Source organism: Bos taurus, chromosome 28 (assembly GCF_002263795.3).
Source record: "Bos taurus isolate L1 Dominette 01449 registration number 42190680 breed Hereford chromosome 28, ARS-UCD2.0, whole genome shotgun sequence".
NCBI classification, from domain to species: Eukaryota; Metazoa; Chordata; class Mammalia; order Artiodactyla; family Bovidae; genus Bos; species Bos taurus.
The window spans coordinates 10,503,615-10,521,896 of record NC_037355.1 but is presented as its reverse complement, the minus strand read 5'-3'; the positions used below and the strand labels follow the sequence as shown (position 1 = coordinate 10,521,896).

The 18,282-nt window shown below is 39.4% G+C and overlaps 1 protein-coding gene across 7 annotated transcripts in view; it reads right to left on the bottom strand.

Annotated features, from left to right (window-relative positions):
* Positions 1–2,913: 2,913 nt before the first annotated feature.
* RYR2 (ryanodine receptor 2) overlaps positions 2,914–18,282 on the bottom strand; it is an 827,636-nt gene continuing 812,267 nt past the window's right edge. For all 7 annotated transcript variants that reach the window (XM_059882653.1, XM_059882647.1, XM_059882648.1 and 4 more), the window contains 3 exons: positions 16,580–16,680; positions 15,580–15,631; positions 2,914–4,333 (listed from right to left, as the gene is read on the bottom strand). In XM_059882653.1, coding sequence (XP_059738636.1) covers positions 4,238–4,333; positions 15,580–15,631; positions 16,580–16,680 — 249 coding nt within the window. In that variant the 3' untranslated portion in view covers positions 2,914–4,237. The remainder of the gene's footprint in view (positions 4,334–15,579; positions 15,632–16,579; positions 16,681–18,282) is intronic.

The following is an 18,282-nucleotide window of genomic DNA, read 5'->3' as shown; positions in this document are numbered from 1 at the left end:
CTAATTTTATTGTAATAAGGGCATAGTGAACAAAATGTTGAATTTGGGCACCAGAAATTCCTGCCTTTTCCTACCTTTCTTTGTCTGCCTTCAGGACACTCAGGACAGGCCACACACCCCAAAATGTATGGTTTCCTGTCATTCTGGAAGTTCCTGCTTTTCATCTACCTAAGCATACTTGTTGTTTACAAGATGTGGGGTTTCCTGCCCTTTGGCCCATGGTCCCCTATTCTCTGCTCGTGGCTAGCTAAGTGCTTGCTTTAGCACTACGACTGTTTATTTTATGGAGTAGGATCAAGAGATGTTTCCCAAAGAAAAAGAGTGGTGGGAGGAGTAGATAGGAAAGGGAGAAAATGTTGAGAGTGGAAGTGGAGATGTGAAGGTATGATATTACAGCACTCTTTGCTATTTTTTGAATATTTGAAAATTTCTAAAGAGATTACATTTCTTGAGTGTGAGTCAGGCAGCCCTGAGTTTAATCAGAGAAACAGAGAGTCCCAGTGTGTTTGTAATTCATGCAACATTTCCTGGGAGAATTAATAATAATGCTAAGGAAGAAAAGCCACCCTCCCTCCCTTTGAGGCCTTGAGAAGGGAATAGAGAGATGCCCTCCTCTAAAGGTAGGCCACTGACACCACCAGTGACAGTTTCTAAAGTGAACGACTCAACTACTCTCCTCTCCTTCCAACACTGATGCCAAGAGGCCACTAGTGGGAGGAAGCTTCGTTTCCTGAATTTAGCCTCTTTCTCTGATTCTCCCTGAGTACTTGTCTGTCACCTGCTAGGGTTCTAAAGCCAGGAGCAGTCAACCAGGGGAATCTACAAGAATCTGCAGAATCCAGGCAAAAGAATCTGCAGTATCCAGGTAACGGCTAGGAATTTGTTCACTCACCTCTCACTTGTACTGTTGTTTCATGTAAAACTGACTTAGGCAAAAACAAAAGATCTGAATCTATCAGATTTTATATCCCAGAAAAACATTTATTCCTCTCCACCGTGTACTTCCTCTGAAGTGTTTTGTGGCAAAGGAAACGTGGTCTTGGATGTTTCACAGAGCTGATGTCATTTATTTTATCCAAATTCCTCAATACATGGGGTCACCTCCTAAGCAGGATTGGGGATGGAGACAGTACAAATTGACTCCTTCTGTTTAATGAAAATGTTACTGAGAGGTTTAGTATGAGCTTCTCCAGAATGTGTCACTTTGATGTGTGAATTACTTTGAGCTAAAGTCAACCAAGCCTCAGAATACACAGGAAGAGCTTTTTTACCTTCCCCTTAAGAGTCTAAAAGAATTCATATTGAAGACCTGGTCTAGGAAGAGAACTGACGCCAGGCATAACTATAAAGAGTGTGGGCCGGTGTGGGAAGCTGGAGGTAGCCTGGCAGGACCCGTTTGTTCAGTCCCCTTTGTGTCCCATTGCCTATACCTAGTGTGACAATCCATAGTTTATCAAATATTTATGCACCAAATATTTGCTCTTCCCACTTTCCTGTGAATTAGTTTCTTTCCCTTTGAGAGCCCAGACCCCTCCACACCCCTTCTGAGCTCAGGAAGGTATATAAGCCTCAACTGCCTTTCATGTCTTTTGTGAGGCTCATATACATACAAAGTTTGTTTTTTCTCCTGTGAATCTGTCTTACGTCAATGTAACAGCCAAAGAACCTAGAAAGGAAGAAGGGCAAAGTTTTCCTCCCTTACAATATCAGAAAAGAAATGCAAAATCTAAGTACTATAGCTCTGATGTCTATGAGAGCTCCAATGAGCTGAAAAATGACAGTTGATACCCAGCACCATGCTTCCTACACGGCAAATGTTCAATGAACAATTGAATGTTGAATACATCACTAACTTGTGGGCCAGTCCTCTTTCAGATTAAGACAGAAAATGAATCCCTGGTTACAGTGTGGAAACAAATTTGCCCTGAACAAGGAAGAGCTGTCTAAAATGAAAGAAAGCTGGATAAAAATTAAACTAACTTGGGAGACGATGGCATCCAGTCCCATCACTTCATGGCAAATAGATGGGGAAACAGTGGAAACAGTGGCTGACTTTATTTTTCTGGGTTCCAAAATCACTGCAGATTGGTGACTGCAACCATGAAATTAAAAGACACTTACTCCTTGGAAGGAAAGTGATCACCAACCTAGACAGCATATTGAAAAGCAGAGACATGACTTTGTCAACAAAGGTCCGTCAGGTCAAGGCTATAGTTTTTCCTGTGGTTATGTATGGAAGTGAGAGTTGGACTGTGAAGAGAGCTGAGTGCCGAAGAATTGATGCTTTTGAACTGTGGTGCTGGAGAAGACTCTTGAGAGTCCCTTGGACTGCAAGGAGATCCAACCAGTCCATCCTAAAGGAGATCAGTCCTGGGTGTTCATTGGAAGGACTGATGTTGAAGCTGAAACTCCAATACTTTGGCCACCTGATGCGAAGAGCTGACTCATTTGAAAAGACCCTGATGCAGGGAAAGATTGAGGGCAGGAGGAGAAGGGGACGACAGAGGATAAGATGGTTGGATGGCATCACTGACTCAATGGACATGGGTTTGGGTGGACACCAGGAGTTGGTGATGGACAGGGAGGCCTGGTGTGCCATGGTTCATGGGGTCACAAAGAATTGAACACGACTGTGCAACTGAACTGAACTGATTTTTCTGTCATTGGTGATTTCTAAGAAATCTGGATGACCCCAAAATAAAGAAATGATGGGGATGAGGCTAGGTGATTCAAAATGCTAGACAGCTCTGAGGTTCCATAATCGTATGTGATGAGAACCTGCTTAGTTACAGGGAAGTATGATGGGCTTTAAGGCAGTGTTTAGATTGCCCTAGACACACTCAACTGAAAGTTCAAGGCTTTTAGGATGAATCCCAGTTTATAAGTGAAATGGAAAAAGAAGAAGGTGAGAAAGTTAGTTAAATAGTTTAATCAGAGCAGTTTTACAATTCTAAAATTAACAAGCAGACTTGTAATAAAAGAGCGCCAATATTTGCAAAATGACCTTGCTTCCATTCTGAATCTTTTTATTTGTAAAGATTCACATCACATTTAAAAGGACTCAAAATGGAGTGATTGATATTATCATCCATGTTTTTTGATGCAACTGGTGAAATCCCTGAATGGATATTGCTTCAGCTTTGAGATTAAAAAAATGGCCTGAAAAGAAGTCCTTAATCCACAACTGATCACAGGTGGCTGAAAAGAAAGAGAAAAACCCAAAACTACTGTCAAGTTCATAATGTATCATATGTGGATGACACTGGCTCCAAATACACAATTAAGCCCACAACACTTTATTACTATGAATATAATTATCATGAAAATTCTCTCACGTGGATCAATTTGCTTCTGAAAGTTTTCTTGGTTTGTTTAAACTTGCATAATAAACATGCAATAAATTATTTCTTTTGAAAGTGTATTTTTTGCAGTCTTTTTGTTTTCATACAAAGATTTCATAAAGTTGCAATATTGCATCAGAGCATTACCAAAATAAGAGCAGGAGCACAGGGGGAGGGGAAGTGGGAATTTGGATGAATGAGAAGAACCTCCTCTCGTCCTGAGACAGGCCACCCGTCTTTTTCAAAAGGTGCACACAAACTGCTTTTCTTACCCTCCCCCACCGAAGAAAAGCATGAAAGAAAAACAAACAAAAAAAACCCTCACAAAAGTCAATCTAACTAAGAAAAAAAGTCGACATAAAGAAAATAAAGAATTTTTTTTTTCATGCACATATCTTCTGCATAGCTCAACCCACATATAGTAAGGCACTATTTCCCTTCGTAACTGGTGTCCACAGCAATCTGTTAAGTGCTACAGTGCTCTGTGACCATTAGAGAGTTCCTTTCCGGATGGTGAAATAAAGAGGCTGAATGAGTGTGGCTGCCACGCTTCCCTGTGAATGTCCAGAGTGCAAGCAGATTTCCAGGAGTCTCAGAAGGAAATCTGTCTGTATAATAATGATTGAGAATCTCCAGAATGTTTTTCTTTTCAAAATTCCTATTTTTTCTGTGTATGAATTTAGATTATTCTTCAAGAAAATACCCTAGGTGGGGGGAAAAGCAGAGTCAGGTCTTCAGAAACACAGCTCCCAACGCTGGCAGTTCACAACATCAGCAAGATGTTTCCAAGAGAACAGAGAGAGACAGTCTAGAAACAGAAGGACAGAGACAAAGAGAGAGTGTGTGTGTGTGCATGTGTGTGTGTTTTGGTTTTTGGAGGTGATCTGGGACTGAGATTAATTTAGCTGGTCTTCATACTGTTTCCGGAAACAGTCTCCGGCTGGGAAAAATTCCCAGCACCTTTCTTGATACATCTTCCAAACATAAGATTCCTGTAAAAGTAAAGGCAATGTGTTAACAACATGTCTTTCCTTAGGATCTGTGTGTTACCACAAAATACAAGATAAAAAGAAACTCAAATTTGTTATTATATATATCACAAAGTATCATGGTGTATTACATATAGTTATATTAACTAGAGAGTCTCAGATTCATTTAGATGATGCCTAAATACTCCAGGTTGTTTCTACTAATAATGGATCTTCATCCTGACCATAATAATGATAAAAAACTATTTGTGATATATGATTTTGAGAATTCCTTAAAATTAGTATTATTAATTTCACCATTCAAACTATTAACAACAGGAGGTGAATATTTGAAGAGGGAGAATTTCAAATAGCTTGATCAGAACCTTAAACATGTCATATGCAATTATTTCTTTTTATTATTTTTTTTTACTTGAAATATAGTTGATTTACAGTGTTGAGACAGTTTCAGGTGAATAGCAAAGTGACTCAGTTACACACACACACATATACGTGTGTGCATATATATGTCTGTGTATTGTTTCCAGATTCATTTCCCTTATAGGTTATTAGAAAATATTGAGTATATAGTTCCCTGTGCTGCACAGTAGTTTTGATTGTTTTACATATGGTAGTGTGTAGATGTTTACTCTTGCCTGGAAAATCCCATGGATGGAGGAGCCTGGTAGGCTGCAGTCCATGGGGTCGCTAAGAGTCGGACATGACAGCGACTTCCTTTTCACTTTTCACTTTCATGCATTGGAGAAGGAAATGGCAACCCACTCCAGTGTTCTTGCCTGGAGAATCCCAGGGGTGGGGGAGCCTGGTGGGCTTCCGTCTATGGGGTCACACAGAGTCGGACACGACTGAAGCGACTTAGCAGCAGCAGCAGCAGCAGTGTGTATATGTTAATCCCGAACTCCTAATTTATCCTTCACCCCTCTCCCCCTTTGGTAACTATAGATATGTTTTCTATGTATGTGGGTCAATTTCTGTTTTATATATAAATTTATATCATTTTTATAGATTCCACATTTAAGAGATACCATATGATATTTGTTCTTTTCTTTCTGACTTCACTTAGTATGATAATCTCTAGGTTCATCCATGTTGCTGCAGATGGCATTATTTCATTTTTTATGGCTGAGTAATATTCCATTGTGTTTGTATGTGTGTGATACACATACAAAGGTTGTTTTCATTCTTGGCTATTGTAAATAGTGCTGTAATGAACACTGGGGTGCATGTATTTTTTCAAGTGAATGGTTCTCTCCAGATAATGCCCAGGAGTAGAATTGCTGGATCACAGAGTAGCTCTAGTTTTAGTATTTTAAGAAACCCCCATACTGTTCTCCATCGTGGCTGGACCCATTTACAATCCCAACAACAGTGAAGGAGGGTTCCTTTGTCTCCATGCCCTCCTAGCATTTATTATTTGTAGACTTTCTGATCAGAGTCATTCTCACCAGTATGAGGTGATACCTCCAATGAGGTATCATTGATTTGCATTTCTCTAATACTTAGCCATGTTGGGCATTTTTCACGTGCTTTTTGGCTATCTGTATGTCCTCTCTAGAGAAATGTCTATTTGGTCTTCTGCCCATTCTTTGATTGGGTTGTTTGTTTTTATAATATTGAGGTATATGAGCTGTTTGTGTTTTTTGGAAATTAATCCCTTGCTGGTTGCATCATTTGCAAATATTTTCTCCCAGTCCACAGGTCATTTATTCATTTTGTTTATGGATCCTCTGCTGTCCAAAAATTTAATTAAATTCAACTTATTTATTTTTGTTTTTACTTCCATTACACTAGGAAGCGGATCCAAAAAGACATTGCTGCAATTTATATCAAAGATTGTTTGGCCCATTTCCTCCCCTAGAGATTTACAATGTCAGGTCTTAGATTTAGGTTTTGAATCCATTTTAGGTTTATTTTTGTGTGTAGTGTTAATGTTCTAATTTCATTCTTTGACATGGAGCTCTCCAGTTTTCCCAGCACCACTTATTGAAGAGAATGTCTTTCTCCATTATGTATAGTGCCTTTCTGTAGATTAATTGACCATAGGTATGTGGACTCATTGGAAAAGACTCTGATGCTGGGAGGGATTGGGGACAAGAGGACAAGCAGACGACAGAGGATCAGATGGCTGGATGGCATCACTGACTCAATGGACATGAACTCCGGGAGTTGGTGATGGACAGGGAGGCCTGGCGTGCTGCAGTTCATGGGGTCACAAAGAGTCGGACACGACTGAGCGACTGATCTGATCTGATGTGGGTTTATCTCTGTGTTTTCTATCTTGTTCCATTGGTCTGTATTTCTATTCTTGCACCAGTAGCACTGTTTTATTGTAGCTTTGCAGTATAATCTGAACTCAGGGAGTCTGGTTCCTTGAATTCCATCTTTTTGTCTCCAGATTGCTTTGACTATGCAGGGTCTTTTGTGTTTTCACACAAATTAAACATTTTATTGTTTTAGTTCTTTGAAAAATGCCACTGATAATTTCAGAGGGATTACGTTGAATCTGTAGATTGCCTTGGGTGGTGTAGTCATTTTGACAATACTGATTCTTTCAATCCAAGAACATGATACATCTTTTCATCTGTTTGTGTCATCTGTCTTTCATCAGCATCTCATAGTTTTTAGAATAAAGGTCTTTGCCTCCTTAGGTGGGTTTATTCCTAGCTACTTTTATTCTTTTTGATGCAATGGTAAATGGAGTTGTTTCCTTTTATTTTTTGTCTTTATGAAATTTTTATTTTTCTTTATTATAGCTGATTTACAGGATTGTGTTAGATTCTGCTGTACAGCAAAGTGAGTCAGTTTTACATATGCTCTGTGTGCTCAGTAGCATCTGACTCTTTTGCTACCCCGTGAATGCCCGCCAGGCTCCTCTGTCCATGGGATTATCCCAGCAAGAATACTGGAGTGGGTTGCCATTTCCTCCTCTAGGGGATCTTCCCAATCCAGGATCGAAGCTGTATCTCTTACATCTCCTGCATTGGCAGTCAGACTCTTTACCACTGAGCCACTGGGGAAGCTCTCATTTTACATATACATATATTCATTCTTCTTAGATTCCTTTCCCATGTATATTAGAGAGTTTCAGGTAGACTTCCCTGTGCTATACAGTATTTGTTGATTATCTATTTCATTTATAGTAATGTATATATATCAATCCCAATCCCAATCTCACAATTTATCCCACCCCCCTTCTCCCTACTTGGTAGGCAGACTGTTCTCTACATTTGTGATAGTATTTCTATTTTGTAAATACTTTCATTTGTACCATTCTTTAGGTTCCATATATAAGTGATATCATATGTTTGTCTTTCTCTGGCATACTTCACTCAGTATGACAATCTTTAGGGCCATCCATATTGCTGCGAATGTCATTATTTCATTATTTTTTTAAATAGCTGAGTAATATTCCATTGTATGTATGTACCACATCTCCTTTATCCATTCCTCTGTAGACGGACATTTAGGCTGCTTCCATGTCCTGATGATTGAGACAGTACTGCAATGAACACTGGGGTACATGAATGTTTTCGAGTTAGGTTTTCTCTGCATATGTGCCCAGGCAATGGATTGCTGGATCATACGGTAGATGCATTTTTAGTTTTTTAAAGAAACATCCATAGTGTTCTGTACAACGGCTATACTAATTTACATTCCCATCAGTGTAGGAGGGTTCTATTTCTGAACACCCTCTCCCACATTTGTTATTTGAAGATTTTTTGATGGCTGTTCCGAATGGTGTGAGGTAATACCTTGTTGTAGTTTTGATTTGCATTTCTCTATTAATTAGTGATGTTGATCATGTTTTCAAGAACCTCGTGGGCATCTTATATGTTTTCTTTGGAGAAATGTCTGTTTAGATCTGCCACCCATTTTTTGATTAGGCTTTTTTCCCTTTAGTTTGAACTTCATGAGTTGAATCCCAGGGACAGGGGAGCCTGGTGGGCTGCCGTCTATGGGGTCGCACAGAGTCAGACACGACTGAAGCAACTTAGCAGCAGCAGCAGCAGCATGAGCTGTTTGTGTATTTAGGAGATTACTCCCTTGTCAGTTGCTTCATTTGCAAATAGTTTTTCCCATTCTGTGGGTTACCTTTTCATTTTTATTATGGTTTCCTTTGCTGTGCAAAAGCTTTTAAGATTAATTAGGTCCTGTTTATTTTTGTTACGCTAGGAGGAGGACCAAAAAATGCTTTCTGTGATTTTTGTCAGCAAGTGTTGTTCCTGTGTTTCCCTCTAAGGGTTTTTACAGTATCTGGCCTTACATGTAGATTTTTAATCCACTTTGAGTTTATTTTTATGTGTGGTGTTTTAATTTCATTCAATGGTAAAGAGTTTTAATTTCATTCTTTTGCATGGAGCTGTTCAGTTTTCCCAGCACCACTTATTGAAGAGACTTTTCTCCACTGTATATTTTTGCCTCCTTTGTCATAGATTAGGTGAGCATAGGTGCATAGTGTTTTGTTTTTTAATTGGAATATAGCTGCTTTACAATGTTGTGTTAGTTTCTACTGTACAGCAAAGTGAATCAGCTATATATACCTCTTTTTTGGATTTCCCTCCCATTTAATTTGCCACAGAGCACTGACTGGAGTTCCCTCTGCTAAACAGTAGGGTTTCGTTAGATATAACTAATTTAACTAATTTTATACATAGTATCAGTGGAGTGAGAAATAGATGGGGAAACAGTGGAAACAGTGTCAGACTTTATTTTTCTGGGCTCCAAAATCACTGCAGATGGTGACTACACCCATGAAATTAAAAGACGCTTACTCCTTGGAAGGAAAGTCATGACCAACCTAGATAGCATATTCAAAAGCAGAGACATTACTTTGCCAACAAAGGTTCGTCTAGTCAAGGCTATGGTTTTTCCAGTGGTCATGTATGGATGTGAGAGTTGGACTGTGAAGAAGGCTGAGCGCCGAAGAATTGATGCTTTTGAACTGTGGTGTTGGAGAAGACTCTTGAGAGTCCCTTGGACTGCAAGGAGATCCAACCAGTCCATTCTGAAGGAGATCAGCCCTGGGTGTTCTTTGGAAGCAATGATGCTAAAGCTGAAACTCCAGTACTTTGGCCACCTCATGCGAAGAGTTGATTCATTGGAAAAGACTTTGATGCTGGGAGGGATTGAGGGCAAGAGGAGAAGGGGAGGATAGAGGATGAGATGGCTGGATGGCATCACTGACTCGATGGACGTGAGTCTGAGTGAACTCCGGGAGTTGGTGATGGACAGGGAGGCCTGGCGTGCTGTAATTCATGGGGTCTCAAAGAGTCGGACACGACTGAGCGACTGATCTGATCTGATCTGATCAGTGGAGTATATATGTCAATCCCAAGCTCCCAATTCATCCTACGCCCCCTTTCACCTTTGGTGTCCATATTTATTCTCTGTATCTGTGTCTCTATTTCGGCTTTGTAAATAAGATCATTGATATCATTTTTTTTTCAGATTCCATATATATGCATTAATATGTATTTGTTCTTCTCTTTCTGACTTACCTTACTCTGCATTGACAGTCTCTAGGTCCATCCGTGTCTCTACAAATGACCCAGTTTCATTCCTTTCTATGGCTGAGTAATATTCCACTGTATATACATTACCACATCTTCTTTATCCATTCCTCTGCTGATGGACATTTGGTGTCCTGTCTATTATAAATAGTGCTGCAGTGAACATTTGGGGTACATGTATCTTTCCGAATTATGGCTTTCTCTGGGTATATGCCCAGTAATGAGATTACTGGGTCACATGGAAGTTCTACTTTTAGTTTTTAAGGAGCCTCCATACTGTTCTCCACAGTGGCTGTATCAATTTATATTCCCACCAACACTGCAAGAGGGTTCTCTTTTTCCTACACCCTCTCCATCATTTATTGTTTATAGATTTTTTTGATGATGGCCATTCTGATTGGTGTGAGGTTATGCCTCATCATAGTTTTGATTTGCATTTCGCTAATAATTAGTGATGTTGAGCATCCTTTCTTGCGTTTGCTGGCCATCTGTATGTCTTTGAGAAATGTCTATTTAGGTCTTATGTCAATTTTTTGATTGGGTGTTTTTTAAAAAAATATATTGAGCTGAATGAGCCACTTGTATATTTTAGAGATTAATCCTTTGTCAGTTGCTTTGTTTTCAAATGTTTTCTCCCATTCTGAGAGTTATCTTTCCATCTTGTTTATAGTTTTCTTTGCTGTGCAAAAGGTTTTGTGTTTAATTAGGTCTCATTTGTTTATTTTTGTTTTTATTTTCATTACTCTAGGAGGTGGATCAGAAAGGATCTGCTGCAATTTATGTCAAAGAGTGTTCTGTTTATGTTTTCCTCTAAGAGTTTTATAGTTTCTGGTCTTACATTCTTTAACTTTATTATAGCTGATTTACAATATTCTGTTAGGTTCTGCTGTACAGCACAGTGAGTCAGTTTTATATATGCTCCATGTGCTCAGTAGCATCTGATTCTTTTGCTACCTACCCCATGAATGCCTGCCAGGCTCCCCTTTCCATGGAATTTCCCAGGGAAGAATCCTGGAGTGAGTTGCCATTTCCTTCTCCAGGGGATCTTCCTGACCCAGGGATTGAACCCGTGTCTCCTGCATTGCAAGCAGATTCTTCACCACTGAGCCACCAGGGAAGCCCTTTGTACCGGCCGCACACTGTTTATTGTCGATTTGTAGTACAATCTGAAGTCAGGGAGCCTGATTCTTCCAGTTCCATTTTTCTTTTTCAAGATTGCTTTGGCTATTTGGGGGTCTTCTGTGTTTCCATACAAATTGTAACATTTTTTTTTCTAGTTCTGTGAAAAATGCTATTGGTAATTAGATAGCGATTGCACTGAATCTGAAGATTGCTCTGGGTAGTACAGTCAATTGCACAATATTGCTTCTTCCAATCCAAGAAAAAGGTATATCTCTGTTTGAGTCATCTTTAATGTCTTTTATCAATATCTTATAGTTTTCTGCATGCAGCTCTTTTACCTTCTTAAGTAGGTTTATTCCTAGGTATTTTATTCTTTTTGATGTAACGGTAAATGTGACTGTTTCCTTAATTTCTATTTCTTACCTTTCTTTGTTAGTGTATAAGACTGCAATAGATTTCTTTGCACTAATTTTGTATCCTGCAAGTTTACCAAATTCATTGATGAGCTCTAGTAGTTTTCTGGAAGCAACTTTGGAATTTTCTATGCATAGTATCAGGTCATCTGCAAACAGTAACAGTTTTATGTCTTTTCCAATTTGGATTCATTTTATTTATTTTTTCTTCACTGATTGCCATGGCTGCTGCTGCTGCTAAGTCACTTTAGTTGTGTCCGACTCTGTGCGACCCCAGAGACTGTAGCCCACCAGGCTCCCCCGTCTCTGGGATTCTCCAGGCAAGAACACTGGAGTGGGGTGCCATTTCCTTCTTCAATGCATGAAAGTGAAAAGTGAAAGTGAAGTCGCTCAGTCGTGTCCGACTCTTTGCGACCCCATGGACTGCAGCCTACCAGGCTCCTGTGTTCATGGGATTTTCCAGGCGAGACTACTGGAGTGGGGTGCCATCGCCTCCTCTGGATTGTCATGGCTAGGACTTCCAAATCTATGTTGAATAAAAGTGGAGAGAGTGGATATCCTTATCTTCATGATGTTAGAGGAAATACTTAGTTTTTCACCACAGAGAATGATGTTTGCTGTGTTTGTCGTATACGGCCTTTATTATGTTGAGGTACATTTCCCCTATGCCCACTTTCTGGGGAGTTTTTTTTTTTTTATCATAAATGAGTGTTGAATTTTGTCAAAAGATTTTTCTACATCTATTGAGATGATTACATGGTTTCTGTTCTTAAATCTGTTAATGTAGTGTATCACACGGACTGCTTTGTGGATACTGAAAACCCTCTGGCATCACTGGGATAAATCCCTTTTGATCATGGTGTATGATCCTTTTAATGTATTGTTGGATTCAGTTTGCTAGTGTTTTGCTGAGAATTTTTGCATCTATGTTATCAGTGATACTGGCCTGTAATTTCCTTTTTTGTTCTATCTTTGAATGGTTTTGGTATCAGGGTGATTGTGTCCTTATAGAAGGCACTTGGGACTGTTCCTTCCTATGTAGTTTTTTTTTTTTTTTGAATAGTTTGAGAAGAATAGGTATTAACTCTTCTGTAAATGTTAGATAGAATTTGCCTGTGAAGCCATCTTGTCTTGGACTTTTGTTTATTAGAAGTTTTTGAATCACAGTTTTAATTTCAGTACTTGTGACTTATCTGTTCATATTTTCTATGTCTTCCTAGTCCAAGCTTGGAAGGTTTTACTTTTCTAAGAATTTGTTCATTTCTTCTAAATGGACATTTTATTGGTGTAAAGTTGCTTGTAGTAGTCTCTTGTGATCCTTTGTATTTCTATGGTGTCAGTTATAAGTTCTCCTTTTTTCATTTCTAATTTTACTGATTTGAGTTCTCTCCCTTTTTTTCTTGATGAATCTCCCTAAAGGTTCATCAGTTTTGTTTATTTTCTCAATGAAGCAGCTTTTAGTTTCATTGATTTTTGCTATTGTTTTCATCATCTCTTTTTCATTAAATTCTGCTCTGGTCATTATGACTTCTTTCCTTCCTCTAACTTATTGTTCATCTGTTCTTCTTCCTTGGGTTGCTTTAGGTATAATGCTAGGTTCTTATTTCAGATTTTTGTTTCCTGAGGTAAGATTTTATTGCTATAAACCTCCCTCTTAGAATTGTTTCTGCTCCATCCCCTAGGTTTTGGATTGTCTTGTTTTCATTTGTCTCCAGTATGTTTTTATTCCTTCTTTGATCCATTGGTTGTTTAGTACAGTACTGTTAGTTTTCATGTGTTTTTGTCTTTTACAGTTATATTCATATAATTTATTTTTATCTCATAACCTTGTTGTCAGAAAAGATGCTTGATACTATTTCAATTTTTTTAAATTTACCAAATTTGTGCCACAAATTTCTTTGTGGCACAGAATGTGATCTATCCTGGAGAATATTCCATGTGCACATAAAAAGAATGTGTTTTCTGCTGCTTTTGGATGAAATACTCATAGTACCAATGAACTACATCTGGTCTAACATTTCATATAAGGCCTATGCTTCCTTATTGATTTTTGGTCTGGATGAGCTGTCAATTGATGTAAGTGGGATATTACAATTATTGTCTTACTGCCATTTTCTCCTTTTATGTCTGTTAACATTTACCTTCTATACTGAGGTGCTCCCATGTTGGGTGCACGGATATTTATAATTGTTATATCTTCTCGATTGTTCCCTTGATCATAGGTAGTGTCATTCTTTGTCTCTTGTAACAGTCTCTATTTTAAAGTCTATTTAGTCTGATGTAAGTATTGCTACTCCAGCTTTCTTTTGATTTTCATTTGCATGGCATTTTCCATCCCCTCATTTTCAGTCTATATGTGTCCCAATTTCTCAAGTGGGTCTCTTGTAGACACCCTATATAGGCATCTTGTTTTTGTATCCATTCAGCTAGTCTGTCTTGGTTGGAGCATTTAACCCATTTATAGTCATGTCAGATTCTTTGCAACCCTATGGATTGTAGCCTGCCAGGCTCCTCTGTGGGATCCTCCAGGCAAGAATACTAGAGTGGGTTGCCATTACCTTCTCTAAGGGATCTTCCCATCCCAGGGATTGAACCCGAGTCTCTCATGTCTCCTGCATTGGCAGGCGGGTTCTTTACCACTAGTGCCGCCTGGGAAGCCCCATTGATATGGCATTCTTATTACCACTTTGTTAATTGTTTTGAGTTTATTTTTATTAATTTGTTAATTGTTTTGAGTTTATTTTCTTCCTTTCCTCTTTCGTTCTCTTTGATTTGATGATCATCTTTAGTGTTGTGTTTGGATTCTATTTTCTGTGTGTGTGTATCAGTTATAGATTTCTGATGTGCAGTTGGCATGGGATTTTGATATAGCAGTCTTTGTGTATACTTGATTAAATTGCTGATCTCTTAATTTCAAATATCCTGCATTTGTACTCTCTTCCTCCCACAATTACTGACTTATATGTCCTATATGTGTGAGAAGTATTTCCTACCTTTATTATATGTTTGCCTTATTTGTGAGCTTTCCCATTTTGTAATTTTCTTGTTTCTAGTTTTGGCCTTTTCTTTTCCACCTAGAGAAGTTCTTTTAGCATCTATTATAAAGCTGGTTTGGTGGTGCTGAATTCTTTTAGTTTTTGCTTGTCTGTAAAGCTTTGGTTTCTCTCCATCAAATCTGAATGAGAACCTTTCTGTGTAGAGTATTCTTGATTGTAGGGTTTTACTTATCATCACTTTCAATATATCACACCACTCCCTTCTGGCCTGAAGAGTTTCTGCTGAGAAATCAGCTGTTAGTACTATTATATAGAACCCCTTTTATGTAATTTGTTGGTTTCCCCTTGTTTCTTTTAATATTCTCCTGCCTCCTGAGGAGACCCTCCAAAACGAGCATGTAGGTCTGGCCCCGGCTCCGATGAAGTCACTGCTCTTGCCTGGGGTCTGATGCACATGAGACCGTGGGTGCACCCACCAGCAATGGTGTCTGTTTTTTCCAGTTCTTTGGATCTCCTGCACTCAGTCCCTGCTGGCCTTCAAAGTCAAGTGCTCTGGGGGCTCTTCTTTCTGATGCCAGACCCTCAGGCTAGGAAACCTGACATCAGCTCAGAAGTCTCACTCCTGTGGGAGAACTTCTATGATACAATTGTTCTCCAGTTCCCATGTGGGTTGCCCACCTAGGGGTTATGGGATTTAATTATATTGCAAGTGCCCCCTTTATACTACTGTGGTTTCTTCTTTGTCTTTGGACACAGAATATCTTTTTTGGTGGGTTCCAGGCTTTTCCATCAGTGGTTGTTTGGCAGTTAGTTGTGATTTTGGTGTGCTCCTGAGAGGAAGTGAGCTCAGGGTCCTTCTTCTCTGCCATCTTGTCCCAGGATATGCAATTATCTTCAAATCACAGTAATACTGTTGGATGAAGTTCACTTGACATAATCTGCTATCTTATTAAGCAATCAAGTACATTATAATTATCAAAACCCAAGCTCGGCATTTTCAGCTAATAAATGTTCAATTCTAATTTTACTTTTTTCTACTATGGCAATCTTTGTATATTCATCCAGAACAAAAGGGATTTTTATGCTAAGATACCATGACCAATATCTGAGAGTAATTCTGATATTAATGTTTAATGTACACGTTTATTCCAGCAAGCAGAGATTCTTTTATCAATGTTTTCAGATAATGTAGCTCAGTGTTTACGTACCTGTCCTGTGTGCTCCGTTTCATCTTTGTTTATGAGATACATCAGAAAAAACCTACAGATACAGAGAGAGTAATCAGAAATGGATTGTATGGAAATAGCATAAACAGATACCTCTGATCTTGCTATGGGCTAACTCTTTATGGCAGAGCATAGAAATGTGTCAAACACGCAGGGCAAAAAAAAAAAAGAAAAAGAAACAAGAAATGCCATGGGGACCAAAAGCTTATCTTCTTTTAAAATATTTTTTCAAAAGAGCTAAAATGTATGCACTGGTCAAGTTATACTTCTCGGGAGCTGCTTTATGCCAGGTTTAGTGCCAGACCCTGCCTGCAACTATATCCTATTTATTCACTTATGAGGCAGGAACTGCGATACTCATTTGGAAAATCAAGGATTAAAAAGGTTAAATAACTTGTCTAATGTTGCATACTTTTGAATCCCAAAGTCCACTTCAATGCTCTTCTGTATCTCTTCTTTTAGATATTAAAATCAGGTTAGAAACAGATTAAGAATTAATATTGTACCAAAGTACAGTTTCTGGCTAGTCTTGAGTAATAGCTAAATTTCTATGTATTAAAAAAATGTAACTTTTATCTGGGTTTTTCCAATAGTGTCTAAAGCGCTCTGTATTTTCTCAGAAAATACAGAAAAATGAAGATTCACATATCTCTAAGGAGCAGACGGAACATTCCTGTTCGAAATAAGAAACACAGACAAAGCTCTCTGAGAGGCTTGGTACACATTCTGCGCATCCTTTCCACCTTTTCATTTCATGTTCTAGAAGGTATCATTCACGTGGAGCATTGCAACTTCATTTCCTAAGTTAACCTACTCTTGAGGAAAAAGAAGCACTAGCTGTGGGTGTTTCCCTCCAGGAGGCTTATAAGAAGTCTGAGGCCGGTGGTAATGAGAGGGGTTCTCTCTCCAGTTTCTCCAGCTTGCTGAGTTGAGGGATTCCTGGGTATCGGGAGGGGTAGGGGAGTGAGTCAGGTATACTCACAGATAATTGGCCAAGTTGTGTTCCTGTAAAGTGTGGGTTTCAAAGCCATGTGGCACGGTGTCAAAGTAATCATTGCCTATCCCACAGATGAAGCACTTGGTCTAGAAGACAAAGGCAAATATTCAAAGGTCAGAGTTGAGAAAGGAAAACATAACTCACCACTCGGGGGCAATTACTTGATTTACTCAGTCTACAAAGAAGATCATCCCAGAAGGCTGCACCAAGTACTTGAATACCAGTTTAACCGCTGCCACAACTATGTCTTACTGTGGCATTTCAGTGACATAGGAACCAGCAGCAAGAAGCAACAGAGGCAGAAAGAGTACAGGGTGATGATGGCTGAAAAGCAATGTCTTCTTTTTTTTCTCCAGCCTGAGTGAGCACACCCAGGCTTGGTGATCACTCTTGTTTATGACACTGGCTCAAGTTTATGACACTGGCTCTAGCTAGGCATGACTAAATGTGTCCTCAGTTGAAAAACAAAATTGGTACCTATCCTAGCCATGTCTGATGACCAAGCTGGGTGGGCGGAGGACACCAAACCAAATACCAAACTATGAGGTATAGAATCAACAAGTCAGAGAGGGTCCACCACGTGCCAAGTACACAACCAGGGGCCATGTACTGGGATGACAATCTGCTCTAGAAATAGGATGCCTTCTCTCCCCGCTTCTCCCATCCCATCCATCTCTCTCTTCACTTGCTAGGTCTGCCATCTGCAGGCCCAAAACCCAGGGAGAAGCAGGCTTTCCATTTTACCATTAGCACTGCCTATGTATCAACTCAAATGAATTCAATAACGATTGTCCTCATGCAGCTCCAGATGCTCATCATCCCTGCAAATTAGATGCTATTTTGTACCACTAGAGGCATGTTTATGATGCCCTAGATGCTAGAATCAAGATTATTAAGATATTTTATAATTCTCTTTGCTTTACTGATCAACAACTGCTGATGACAGAAAGGCTCCATTCAGAGGTCCAGTCTTGGACACCATTCAGTGTCTCTTCTATAAATAGGTTCTCACTTATCAGCTTTCCCCAGGAACCTGCCCTTCCTCTGTTACCTCCCTTGGTCACTCTGTGTTTAACTGAGCCACCATGCTTCTTTCTAGAGGCTCATGTCAGAACCTCAGTATCATTTCTGCTTGCTCCAAACTTCATCCTCTGCATATGGCCAATCACCAAGTTCTTTTCATGCCAGCTCCAAAGTGCTCCTTGAGTCCATCTGGTTCCCACCTCCTCAGTGGCACTTCTTTAGCAAGAGCTTCATCATCTCCTACCTAGAAAATGCTGACAGCTGCTTCCCTGTTCCTGGTCATGCCTTCATTCCCTTTTTAATTGATATTTTTTTTATTGTAAATCTGATCACGTCACTGCCCTGCTTAAAACCCTTTTCTTGTTTCCTAGCTTGTAAGTTATACTGTAAATTTCTCAAATGCGTTTTTAGGCTCTTAATTAGTTGGCCTTCCTTGCTAGTCCCATTATTAGAATGTAATACTTCATCCTGCACCAATTATGCTTCCAAGGGAAAAATCTGCATATCAAATTCCCGAAAACCAGTGTCTTGGTATATAGAACCTCAGGCAGTGACATCTCACAGAATCCAGGGGGCCTAGTGGGGCACATAGTGGGGGTGAGAAGGTTCCTTAAACTATCCTGCGCGCTCTCTCACATCCACATCTCTGCAATCATCAGGCCTCC